The following is a 14,539-nucleotide window of genomic DNA, read 5'->3' on the forward strand; positions in this document are numbered from 1 at the left end:
TCATCAGACATGTCCGGCTGCGCTATTCTGACAAGAGGAATTTTATAGTCGGGGGGACAAATTTGACTACTAAAATGTGTTACAGTTTGTAAGTATCATGCTAATATCAGGTCACACACCCCAACGAATCTTTGTGAAATAAGTTGGAAACATTTTTACTATCATAAAATGCTGATCTAATACTAGGTATACAAAGAATATATATCACACAGTGGACTTTGGGCTCAAACTCTCAGACGTAAATATAAGATGGCCTTGTACATGCACCTAAATTTATACACTAGATAAAAGAACAAATATAACTAGATACTTCGCTAGTGCAGCTAAATCCTAAGACTTAAGTCCCTCCTCTGAGGTCTAAAACTAATATACTATTGTTGATCTAACGTCGCGTCGCTGAACGAGCGAGCGACTAGAATAATATTTGGCACCCCTGAGTGTAGCTTTACATTGTCGAAAGCAATGAACTGCTATTTGCGCCAGTTTCATTTTAGGTTACACCTACATTATAAAAGAGAGATCGGGACTTCAAGTTCATGGGGTCCTTATTGGATCCTAGCCAGCAACCATTTCACATGAATTAAAAAACTTAAGCGTGACTCTTTGTACGGAAAGCTGACTTAGTAAACATGTTTTACTAAGTCAGCTTTCCGTACAAAGACGATAAACAGGATATATTAGAAATATCCACAATTCGAATATTTTATTATCGTTACTACATTTGTTTGGGAAATCCTTGCTTCGCCGATTTATCTTAAGTGGGGGCTTTTTCCATAAGCATATTGTTACGTAATCATATTAGTCAGAGTAAATCAGTCAAATTCTTCGTAAAATGTAAACTGATTTTTTACCAGAGAACATTACTTAACTGAGAACTGTGCCTTATTAGTTGTGAAATAATCCTGTTTATCACAGTGGGAGATGAAGCGAAAGACTATTTCACAAAACGAGGAAAGCCGGATTTTATCTAATGAGTCTATTCGAATGCCAAATTGAATAACATTCACTTTGATATTGTTAGCTTAGATTTTGTGAGATCTCTTTTATCATTGATTTTGATGTGGCTTATGACGTTAGTGATAGTGTTTTTGACAACACTATCGTAAGTATTTGAAATCAGTCATTTCATCGTTATCTTACTCTTACATATTATAATACAAGTGGTCTACCGCGTCTGTTCACAATAATTTCAAAAACTACTGCACAGATTTTCATGCAGTTTTCACCAATGCATAATGTGATTCCTAAGGAATTATGTCTTTACCCGAAGCCGGGAGTGGCCGCTAGTTATAGCGATATACGTAAAAAGAGCACTTGTGCTCTACCGCGTCTGTTCGCAATAATTTCAAAAACTACTGCACAGATTTTCATGCAGTTTTTCTCCAATGCATAATGTGATTCTTAAGGAATTATGTCTTTACCCGAAGCCGGGAGTGGCCGCTAGTTATAGCGAAATACATAAAAAGATAATAACGAATATTTTATAGGACAACGAATAGTATCTGCGAGAAATACTCACCAATCTGTTAATTGACGAAAAGAAAAGGCTGCGATAAGGTTTGTTGCACCGCTTCTTCTTCACCTACGCTTTGAAAAATGGCGGTAGACTTTAAGTAAATTTTTGACGTCAGTATGTGATAATGATATCATCCAAAGCTGAAGAAAATACAGTTGATTCATTTTTAAGGGTGTAGACTCATTTTATAGACCCGGTGTCTCACCTGCCTTCAAAATGAGTATACACCTACACTACAGGTGAGACACCTTTGCCGTAATTGCTGAAACTATATAATGATTTAGCAAACTCACGGAAGTTATGAAGCGCCAGGCAACAGTTAGTGTCGTCGAAACCTACGTGTTGCTGAAACTTTACGTACTTCGACCATTTATTCCAAAAGACCACAGCGGGATCTGGCACAATCTCTTTGACATAGTGCCATTGATAACATGTAAAAGTTAAATAAACTTGTGTTTATATTTTTCTCGTTGAAAACACAGATTTATAAATTTATTGGGATTATGATAAGCAAAAAAAATAATTATATTCCTCCATATATGAGTATATATGGAGGAATATAATTATATCATATTTGAACCTTCTTTTAAAAACAAATTAGTCAGCGAGTGATATTTTTTCTGAAAATTAGAATAAATTGAAAAAACAATCGAGCGGGAAATTCTATTATTACATCCAAAATTTACTTTAGCAACTCGAAAAAATTATTTTGACACAAAGCCTGATGTTGTAAAACATATGGTGTACATTTCTATAAATTCTTAATCAAGCTAAACTCAAAGCTATTATAAAAAATAGAGTCCTCATCATATCATGCAATGAGGATTATAAATATATATCTAACAAAACTAAATAAATAAATGAGGACAAACCACAGATTGAGTTAGCCCCAAAGTAAGTTCGAGACTTGTGTTTTGGGTACTAACTCAACGATACTATATTTTATAACAAATACATATATAGATAAACATCCAAGACCCGAGCCAATCAGAAAAAGATCGTTTTCCATCATGACCCGACCGGGGATCGAACCCGGGACCTCTCGGTTCAGTGGCAAGAACTTTACCACTGCGCCACCGAGGTCGTCAAATAAAATAAAACCAAATCGATTTCATACGAAGAAATCTCTGTCATAAACCTCAGGTGCAGTGCAAACGTTACAATGAAAGTCAAAAATCAGTGAATCGCCAACCGGCAATCGGAACACGTAAAGGTACATTTCCACTAGGAGCAGATTGCCTAGATTGCCTCGCAATCAGAGGCGTAGCTATGTAATGATAGACCTTGCTTCAAAAACTAAGACACCCTAACTGAGCTGATATATGAAATGATACGACGACTTTATAATTTGACTTTTGGCGTATCCTTTTAATTACGGCAAATATTTTTATTTGTGATCGCAAATATTGTTTCGGTTCTTGGTGTGTTGTGCCCGTTTCTGTGTTTGTCTCCATCGGACCCACGATAAGTGTGTAATGTGAGCCGATCGATGAATGTTGTCCTATTATTATTTTAAAAATGGTCGTTGGTGTTTTCAATGAGCGATCTTGGCCATCCGGAACCCAGGTGCACGGCGGTGTCATTTCCTTCGATAGCTACGCTCCTGCTCGCAATATTGCAGTCTCGAGGCCGCAGCTGTTGGTACAAAACGATATTGATCGAACGGAATTTCTTGGCGCGATCATGGTTTCTACCGCGTACAAAAACTGGTGATTGATGACCGATTTAGTAAATGTAGACATCGTAACACTAATTATGATATAAGCGATAGTATTGTTAATGTTATACTTATAGCGGTTTAATTTTTTTTTTCTATCGCCCCCCAGTGAGACATTCAGTGCAATTACGGAAAAGAAAAACAAGCTACAAATATAATGGATTTAGCAAAATTAAACTTTACAATACATTTTCGCCATAAATAAATCGTGTGTATATACCTATATTATACTACACACGTCAGCGTCAGTGCTAAGTAATTTTATTTCGAAAGCGGGCAAATATGCATTCACGTTTTGGGTGAAATTAACAAGATTATCTATTCCCTGCATACTATAACAAAAAAATATATTATGAATTGGAACACCGTTTTTTTAAGAAATGTCATGTTCAAGTTTTTATTATACCTATGTTAATTTCAATTCAAATTTATTATTAACTTACATTGTCCTGATTCGTTCATTTCACTATAAGTGCTTTTTCATACCTACAATGAATGATGAATCATTTAATAAAGAGTTGAGGAAACAAAAGAGGTAATTTCTGAATTAATGTTCCGAGCTCATGTGATAGAAATAACAACTTCGTCTCTTTATTATGCGATTCAGGTTTAATGCAGTGAATTTAAAGTATCACTTTCGTTGAAGGCAATATTACGTAACTGACCAACGTCAACATACAACATTTGTTAAAGTAATATATTATTACGATTTCCGTCGCAGAAATATTAAAATAAATACATACAGTATAACGTCTTTGTCTCTAACGGAGGAGACAGAGCCAGGAGAAGCGAAACTGGATGGCCATATTTAGCTACAAAAAAAATTCCACAAACTCAGTAGTTTTAAGTTACTTCCCGTCCCATAACCGTTTGTAATATTGCCCTAGATGTATGGTTGCTAAGATTGTCTCCGTATAACACTAAATATTCTGTATTTCGAAAAAAGGCCGTTTCATAAAGTCCTACCAGTTTCGTTCTATGGATGTTCTATCACCTAAAGAAAGACATTTGAATAAACTCCAGTCTCAAAAGAAAAGCGTATTGATTATAGAAACCATGGCAACCCTACTTACTTTAATCAGTACGACTTTGATACAATTTTCAATAAATTTCATTCAGAGAGTAGATTCAGAGAATTCTGTATGATACTTGTATTTTCTATGATAATTGTATTCTCTATCTGGAAGTTGCAAATATAAAGTGGTTGTAGCACATTTTATACATCTAAGCTAATTGGATTTATCTATAAATCTGGCTTATAAATTTTCTGTTAAAGAAAATGTTAAAGAAAATGTTCGGATATAATTTATTAAATATTTTAATTTATAAATTATAATTAACGTGTTTTTATATTTATCATCTGTGATTTTTCAAAATTAAAATTAAGAAAATTTTAATGACAACAATTCAAAAAAGTTTTATCTAGAGAGTAATTCATGCATAGTTTTGTAATTGGCAGTAAAATAACTACCTATGTTTAAATCAAGTTTGCAAGACGAGACGTCTGACGATTTATATGTACAGGCATTTTCACATCAAGTACAGTCTTCCGTGCGGCAATCGTAGATATTATTTTCAATAGGTTAAATTCCTGATTAAGGTGTCTACATGGTTATTACATCTCTTGGCACGTAGCCAGCTTCCATGTTCATGTCCGCAAGAGTTATACTAGAAATAATAATGTTGGGCCTTATGTACTATGACCAAAGTTCATGCAGGTCAAATCAAATCTTATTTTGAAATTAGATCTTCACGGGCACTATTTTGCGTCTATTTTATATTATAGTAATCTCTCAAAAGCTACAACTACTGACCGCGTCAATCGACCGGTTAAAGACCCGTGAAAGGAACACTAGAGAAACATAATAATAAAAATGTTTATTTATTCCCATCATCTACCAGCTCAACTAACAGATAAAAATATACAAGAGTTTAGAAAGATTACTTTGGATTTATCATTAAAATATTTATTCAAAATTGAGCACAACCTTGATTTTGTTATAATATGTATGAAGTAAATAAGTACCTACTTACCTACATCTTAATGCAAAATAGACCGAAATGCGATAAACTGCCACCTAAAAATATAGACAAATTCTAATCTATATATTTATTATTCTATCTTTATACGTCACTAAAATTTATGCTCTAGTAATTGTGCAATCAAATCATAACTTTAATCAGTACAATCTCTATAATTATTCATAAGTGCATTCTATCTTTGGACATAATCATTCGTTTTAGCTTACGATCTCATATAAGTACCTATTTGTTTATACCTGGTTATAAATAAGAAAGTTCCGAATGGAAGTGTGAAAGCAGATATTTCTCAGTCTAGGTAAGATCTGGATTCTATTACACAGGCATTACATAAAATATTTTGTTAGGCCCATGAAGTAACTTTACATATGTTTGACAAACACTGAAAAACGGCTGGTACAAATCCCAAACAAAATGAAGCGCTCATTGTCTAAGTTTAGAAAATATGTAATAATAATAATAATAATGCTTGGAATCATTACTGCCCTCCATTATACTTACGTACCTGACCGCTGATGAATTTACCTAATGTGTTATGTAATATGCTTAATTATTCAAATACTTTTACTTGTACTATAAATTCTAACTTTCTATTATATACAGAAATGACTCTTCATGTTTATCATATGCCGGCATTCATAGAAATAAAGATATTCGAACAAAAAAATAGAATTGACTGGACAGGAACAAAATTATACTGAATAACATGTCCAGTACCAACCACTTTGTTTCCTAAAAAAAGAAACACGCATCGTAATAAAATACAAAAACTCTATACAAATGCGTTACAGTCTCGGCAACACATTCGCACACTCCCCTCCGCATTCGTCGTATTCCAGCCATATTTGTGTCGTCCCTTCACCCTTTACATTTCATAGGCGCTGGCTTTATTTACTGCGGAAATGAATGTGAGTAGGTAGGTACTATAATTTTACTATAATCTTATGAGGTTAAAACAATAAATATAAGTACCTACCTCTTACAGGAAATGGAAAACAAGAAGATTTTGAGATATGTATAATTTAAATGGTTTTGGTCTAAATTACTTTTGCGTAACTCCAATCTCCGCAAAGTAACGCCTAAGTCAATTAAATGTAACTAACCATTAAGAATGGCCGAAATAAATCCTACAAATGTGTGAAAGCCTGACGACCACCCTAGATAGATATAGCCAGGGCTTCCACGGCTTTGTATAGGAGTTAGGGTAAAAACAATGTTTGTTTCGATGCCTTAAGTTTATTAGGATTATTTATTTGTTTTTCTTTTGGAAGTTACTACATTACGGAACAACTATACACATATAGTTATTTTGTCAGAGAAGTCGAAGTTGCTTATAAGTTTCAGTAACGTGGAGACAGTAATGCGGAGGCGAATATGGAAATGAAAAAATATTTTTATTAGTTCTCAATAAATTTGTATTCGTGTCTAGGAGGCGGATTCTTTGCTCCACGTATACTTATATTAAATTTTCAATTTCAAAATCGCTTTCAGTTTAGATAGATAATTTTGTAAACATAATTATACTTACCTTCATAATTTCTTCATGTTTAATAAAAAATAATAAAGTTTTTTTTGAGATTATCTTATTAATGTAATATTTATGCGTAACAATTGACACATATTAGTCGTTAATTTTAAAAGTTGTGATAGTATAATGCAGTCTATTATGATTCAGTTAAATAATTAACAAAATTAAGTCTGAACTAAGCCGTAATATCTCATAACTGGACGTCTTGGCGTTAAAATGCGTAATTACATATATTTCACAGTTGAAAACACAGTTACTTCTTACTTAATCCAATAAAAATGAGTTCACTCGGACAATGTGAAGTGGCAAATGGAATATTATTTTATGTAACCGCAACGTCCAGTAAATTATATGAAAGTGTAATTACATGTATATCCATTAAGTCAGCCGTTAAGAAGTAGTGCTGGTTTTTTAAGACTAAAGCGCCCAGGGCGAATTATTATGGCGCGCCCTCCACTTGTTGTTTCGTGCAACATAACAATACATCAAAATGCTGTTTCCAGTCTATGTATAATTTATACATTAAAACAAAACTGTTTGGTAGAAACTAGTAAGATGTTATTTATCCAGAATATCTATAATTTAAACACTAAAAATTCATTTTCAAAAATTTGGTACCTAATAGGCCACGACCGGCCACGTAAGCGCGCCCTTTTCCCAAACCTGAGTCACCCATTTGTAAACAGCACCCGATGCGGTGGCCAAGCCAATTCTCGTCCAACCCAGTTTCATTTGTAGCTAAAATTATAATATTATTAATTTCTACGTAACAACAAACGCATAATAATTAATTAGGAACACTTAAGTCGAGATAATTGAAAAAAAAACATTAATATATCGAGGACTTTGTCATAGACAATTGTCCGATTGTTCAGCCCGTCGTTTTCACGTACACCTATAGAAAACAATTGAGCTACAACGCACTACGTTGACGCAAGAGTGACCAGTGAACAATAATAGGGCATGGCTCTTATACGTAGTAGAAGGCTGTTGATAAACATGGTGAAGACTTTGAAAGAATATCTGAATCATTATCATTATCCAGTCAAGTATCACAATAATAAATCCGCCAAATAAACCTTGCTTAGAAAACACAGCTTAACTTGCCAGGTACGTATCAGCCAAGGCCATTCCATTCGGGATCGTGGTGAATCGAAGTACATAACATAGTTTTAATGTGAGCCTTATATCAATGAAAAGTAAAACTAGCAATGTACTACAATTCACCACGATAATCGCCGATAGCGTATAGTTTGAATGAGATGTACTCGGACCCAGCATCGGCGGCCAGTACCTCTCACCCGATACACTTTGTTACGCAACGCTGCATTACTCCGAATTATCGCTCACAATTTCGATTTAACTTCTAGTTAATCACACCGGTCGAGAAAGGAGTCTCAACCGATTGCTACCGATGCCCTCAGTCACGGCAGGGCAACCTTTCACGACTACTTTCGGAAATGACGTAATCGACGACCACCCATTCCCATTAGGATCAAACAACATATTAAGCGTCACACTTTTTATTTTATTATAAAAGTAAAAAAAAAAGCTATAATACATAACATAACAGTCGCTGTAAATTACCTCCTTTAGTATTAACTTAACACTGTGCACTAATAACAAGTAGATAGATGAAGTTCGATAATGAGAATGATTATTCGTGTCGCAGAGCGTCGAACGCTGCAGATGACTATGTACAAGGCGTCCGGCGCGGATTCAGGTGTAATGCCGGGAGATTTAAACCTTTTCAGCACATTCTAGTCACGAACGGTGCTGAACACTTAAATTGATTTCATCACAGTATAGCGTTTTAGATAGAAAAATCGCACTACAACACTGATCACATGAGATACTAAATGAGACTTTTTTAATGAAGCGGTCCCGCAACATGTCCGGGGGGGCCGTATTGAGTGTTTGTGGCACCACCGTGACCGCCATCGGAGCCAGCGTCCGCGCCGCTAGCTCCAAAATCAGCACCGATGTCGTCTCCGCCATGACCGCCCGCGCCGCCGCCGACACCCGCGCCCGCGCCGAGTGCGATACCACCCAAATCACCACCGCCGATAGCACCACCACCAATAACACCACCGCCAATAGCGCCACCGGATTCCTTTTGGGTCTGGTATTTGATGAAATAGACTTCGGGTTTGGAAGGCTGAGTGGGTGCTGGGGTAGGGATAATGATGTCGGGTTGCTCTTCTGGCTTCTTGACCAAGACGTACACGAGGGTTTTCTCTTCGTTCTGGGGCTGGACGGGGATAATGGGAGCTTGAGGAGCAGGGGGAGCCGGAGCCTTAATGAAGATGATCTTGTAATGTTTCTGAGGAGGAGCGACGGCTGGAATACGTGGGGCTCTCTGTTCGACTGGTTCTGGAGGAGGCACGTGGACGTAGATGTGTTTCTGGACTAGTGGAGCGCCCGAATAGCCACCGGCATAACCACTGCTGAATCCTGAGTCCCCGCCGCTGAAACTCAATCCACCGCCTAGCCCTCCTCCGATGCTGCCGGCTCCGAAAGAGTGGCCGCCAGAGGAGTGCCCGCCGCTGATAAGGCCACTCGAGTGTCCGCCGCCGAGAGATATTCCTCCAGAATGTCCTCCGACAACGATTCTATGACCACCAGCGGATGGAGCTCCATAGCTACTAGAAGGAGCGGAGTATCTGGTGCTAGGAGCGGAATAGCTGTATCCAACTGGAGGCTCAGGGCGGCCATAGGCCAACGCCACACAGGCGAGAACCTGCAGACAAACAAACCTCATGATAATTTGTAATGAATATATTAATAGCGCCGTGCTGCGTTTAGGGAAATAAAACCGGTCTCATTTTATGTTTCATATAGTTTTAGGTTATTAGAAATTAATATTTAAATCCGTAAAACGGTCGTTTTATAGTTTGAAATACCTCGAGATTTCAAGCCGCTCGCTGATTCAGCCATGATACGCCGCGAGCGCCACATTATTAATATTATTGCTACGATACACCGAACACACAGCCCATTTAATTTCCCCGATATGGGACCTACCAATGGACGGAAATTACGAATGTTTCGAGAAATGGATAAAATTTTATTTGTTTCGTCCAATATATTTCATATCGATGACAGATATTATCAAACGTTTATACTGATGGTATCTTTTTACTGCCTATTCTAAAGTTGAATTTCATTTTAATTTGAAATTGTTTAATGATTGTTTTAATAACTATGTTACACAAGACTAAGTAAAAGACGATGGAGGACACGGCGTGCGAATTACAAGCACAGGCAAAGTTTGTAAGTAATAAACCGCACAGCAGGATCATTCGCTTAGCATATAATAATTATGGTACATATACCTAAACATGTGTGTGCAAATATAATGAAGTTGAAAGTGACTCCAATTTTTATTCTATTTTAAGTATACAAAATTGTATATGATGCAATACAAGGAACGAACGCGTTGTTAGTATTACTTCAGACAGTCGTCTGAAGTAATACTAATTGCGCAATGAAATAGGACACTTGTAATTTTGGTCATTTGGTTTGCACCATTTCAGAATACAGATGATCGTTTTACATTTATGTGGAAACATGTCCGGTGAAATGAAACGAACACTGCAGCACTCGACCTGAATAGAGATGTCTTGATGATGAAACCAGTTATATTATTTTTAATAACTAATATTAATTATTAATAATCGGTCGTATTATAAGTAAAATACTGTTCTCAATTCTATTTTTGCCATTGTTTGACCAACTTGTTAAGTTTGTTTACACTTAACAAGTGTAACTACTTGTAAAATTTGTTTACACTTACATTTTTGACTTAAGTTTGTTTGACCTACTCATACTTATAATTTGACATTACATTAATTTTTTGAATATATTTAGATATTTTTGTACAGCTGATCGGTCTAGATTTCAGAAAATTTTCATCTCATTATTATTTTCAAAATGATCGGATTTAGTATGAAAGATTGACACTTTTTATTTTTTTCACTGTAAATTTCTTCTGTACTTGTTTGTTATTGTATAATATGTACGGATATGTTCAGTAAAAAAGTAATAATGTTCAATAAATTACCCGGTATAAGATTCTTATGAATAAGTAATTAATTGATGATGTTATCACAATCATTTTCACACAAACAAAATATCACTATTTGGCACATAAAATATTCACAACTGGCAATACACATCACTTGGCACTAGTAACACTTACAAGGATATGTTTTATTCATACAGCGCTTAATGTGCCAAATATTGATAAAGAAATCCAAAGAGGAGATCTTAACGGGCACTTACCACGAAAGCGCGCATATCGGATATGGGGTGACTGGGGCCGGTGTGAGTAAGAACCTTAGTGCTCCGAAAAGGTACGAAATCTGACACAGTTGAACAACTCCACTCTTGGAGATGTTCCTATGGCTGTGAGCTGGTGTTAACTGATGACATTCAGCACACCGACCCGCTCTTAAATACCAAAGTGCTCATCTCGTCAGTCCACACCATCCCTACGAGCATTTCACTCACTATCATTATTTAAAAGTATACAGTCCTTTCTTTTCGCGAGGTTGTTGCGCTTGCGCCGGCGCATTCGATATGCTGCCTTAGTGACCGCCATACGTCCCTGCATAATATATGCCTTTTGTACATCACGCACTATATGGTCTACTTTACCGTGAATGTATTTGGTTATTTTCTTTATTTTTTTATATCAATCAATATTTAGAACGTACCATCGTCATTTCGTAAATGACATCCGTTATTACGCTATTAGGATTTAAATTTACCGTCTTTTACTTTTGTTTCCCTCGTCTTCCACAATTTTGTCCATGGTGTCAGAAAGACGACCAATTCTCCCAAATTGTATATATATATATAAAATATTATGTATATATATATATATATATATATATATATATATATATATATATATATAATTTACTGATATTTAATTAATTAAATAGACAAAGGATAACGATTGTCATCCAACATGGTAACACAGCTAGCATCTTGAGTACCTTTGCGCCAGAAACCGAGGCGCTTTAATTTGTTTTTTTTTTAATGTATTTTGAATTGTTATAAGTACATATTTAACATTATGTATGACGAATTTATGTGAAATAATAAAAATTTTAGATTCTAAAGTTACTTTTATAAATTGCAATATTGTACATGAACATTAAGATAAATGAGATAGGTAAGCTGCAATAAGCAGTATTAAGAAGTAGTTAACGTAGATGATTTGTGGTCAAAGTTTATGTTTACACTGTAAAACAGAATAATTAAATAATGAAATACTATAAAACTAGCCGATGCCTGCGACTTCGTTTGCGCGGCCGAACAATTTTTGGTAAGGGAGTCGTCAAAATTATTAGAGAAATTTAACTGTACTTACAGACAAATGTCCCGATCCCTATACATACAGAAGATGCAAATCACTGATAGTTTAGCTGAACTATTATGACTCTTTTTCAGTGGAACACCTGATCTTTGATTTTTACACCACAACAGAAAATGCTCATCAGACTGAACAACTTTTATTAGAGCGTCATTTCTATGTTTCCTTTAGTTTAGCTGTACCATCGTAGGTCTACATCAGGTGTTCCAGATCTTAGATTTTTATATCTCAACGGCAAATGCTCATCAAACTGAACAATTTTTGTTAAGTCGTCATTTCTATATTCCCTATAGTTTAGCTGCACCATCATGGGTCTACATCAGGTGTTCCAGATCTTAGATTTTTATATCTCAACAGAAAATGCTCATCAGGCTGAATAACTTTTGTTAAAGTGTCATTTAAATATTTCCTATAGTTTAGCTGTACCGTCATTGTTCTCCATCCGGTGTGCCAGTTTTCAAAATAATTTATACCCTATATGTTACCCAGGTTTAATAGCTATATAAGAAAAAAGTTTCATTCAAATCCAGTCCAGTAGTTCTGAAGATTAGCGTGTACAAACAGACAAACATACAGACATGCAGACAAACAGATTTTTTTTCTAAATCTTACTCTGTTGCTCTAACGCCTAATTTTATGTTTATGTAAATTTATTCAATGGTGCAGGATTTTTTTTTCTATTGTTTTATTATATGTATTGACTACTTAATTAAATATCCAATAAGCAGTGCACAAGTTCATTCTTGGACAATGTATTGGTATTTTAGAATTGTTGGATTATTATTCCAATACCAAATTACTCAATAACAGAAAAAGTAAAATCTGCATATTCTATGCCGCCAGCGATCTGAATATAGATAGCTTATTAGCTACGCTCTTCAATTTCAGTGAAGCTTTATAACACAAATACAAAGTACCTAATAAGGTGGGGTGTGGTCCCGTCATAGAATAGAATCACTCCATAGATGCACTCACATGAATGGCGACAACGGAACAAATTAGTTTTAGCAGTAAACAATATTTCCAAAAAGGATTGAGATCAGGCATACGAGTGGTCGTAAAACAATGTAAAAAAATGAATACTGGATATATTGTGTTCAAGTTCTGCCGCCGCCGCCGTATTACCTCACTCGACTACCATAGACCAGCTAGACAAATAGAAATGTCGGTACTTTTTCAAAAGTATCGGGATAAATTTATCTTTGGGGAATCATTCACTGGAATAGAACTAATGTAATTTATACCGATATTCTGAAAGACGCCTCGGGGCGCAACTAGTTATTAATATACACGTACTAAACAGATGTTCAAGATTCAAATTTGCTAACGTTACTTGATCGACATTGAAGGATCCGTTCTATGAGTTAAGAAACACTTGCTATCATTTCGTTATATCTCGTGTTCCGATGTTGTCTCAATGTGACAGCCGACGGACGCATAATAACAGGTAATTTTGATATGTATACATATCAGAATGTAACAATGTAGAATAAGTCATTCCAAAAATGTTTTCGTATAATCAGTGTGATTTTTGACAAGATTCCATTAGTAATCTAACAAACCCGTCATATAGCTAAATTTGACCCACATACGGGATATAGTTATGGAATGGATAAAGACCTCGTGTCGATTCTCTATCATATAACATTCATCGATTGTGAGTAATTGTAATTGCTTAGAGTGATTAGCATGCTAGAGTTCACTGGAACTAATATACATCGTAGTAACCGCAAGACAGGTATCGCATGGTTCTAGACGGGAAGTAAATTTGGGTAGGTAGGTTGATATGCTTGCTGACTGTACCGAAGTGAAATGAAAGCTTATGAAAAATGTGAAGTTCAGTAACCCACCCTTTCCGTGCCGTAGGTCAGGACGAGGTCGATGCCCCTTATCCCCCTCTCGAAGCGTAGGGCCGTAAAGCTTTTTTTAAGTGCAGACTACACGAGCAGATATAGGCCTCGCAGATGAGTTAGTAGCGCATGGGATCAATAAAAGATATTATTATTTTCATAAAGTACGTTTTGGAGATTATTGCGCATCGCAAGTGGCAGCGACATCCAAACATCAATTTTCACGTCTCCAGTTTTATGTAATATGATTACGAGTATCTGAAGCAAATTTGTTTGTCCACCACATTGTTTTTAAATTGCTTCGGGTTTTAACCTCACAAAACTGTCAACTAAAAAATTATTAGGTGACAAAATTTATAACAAACAATAAGAAATAATCACACGCTAATCTACAATATTCTGCATTTAAATAAGCTTGCGTAATATGTTTACAACATGTGTATGAATTAATTACACATATTTCTTTATGATACAATTACATAAAAATCAACTATCGAATGTTCCA

General features: G+C 35.5%; 2 protein-coding genes across 3 annotated transcripts in view; one reads left to right on the forward strand and one right to left on the reverse strand.

Moving 5' to 3' along the window:
* Positions 1-14,539, forward strand: part of LOC128682781 (frequenin-2) — a 144,564-nt gene that overhangs the window by 86,581 nt on the left and 43,444 nt on the right. The window lies entirely within an intron of this gene.
* On the reverse strand, positions 8,309-11,243 carry LOC128682778 (probable H/ACA ribonucleoprotein complex subunit 1). The gene is made up of 2 exons (XM_053767619.1): positions 11,086-11,243; positions 8,309-9,541 (listed from the first exon to the last, which is right to left on the reverse strand). Exons 1-2 carry the CDS (start codon positions 11,098-11,100, stop codon positions 8,672-8,674), a joined length of 885 nt encoding a protein of 294 aa, XP_053623594.1. The 5' UTR covers positions 11,101-11,243; the 3' UTR covers positions 8,309-8,671.

The sequence above is a fragment of the Plodia interpunctella genome, chromosome Z (genome assembly GCF_027563975.2).
Source record: "Plodia interpunctella isolate USDA-ARS_2022_Savannah chromosome Z, ilPloInte3.2, whole genome shotgun sequence".
In the NCBI taxonomy this organism is placed as follows: domain Eukaryota; kingdom Metazoa; phylum Arthropoda; class Insecta; order Lepidoptera; family Pyralidae; genus Plodia; species Plodia interpunctella.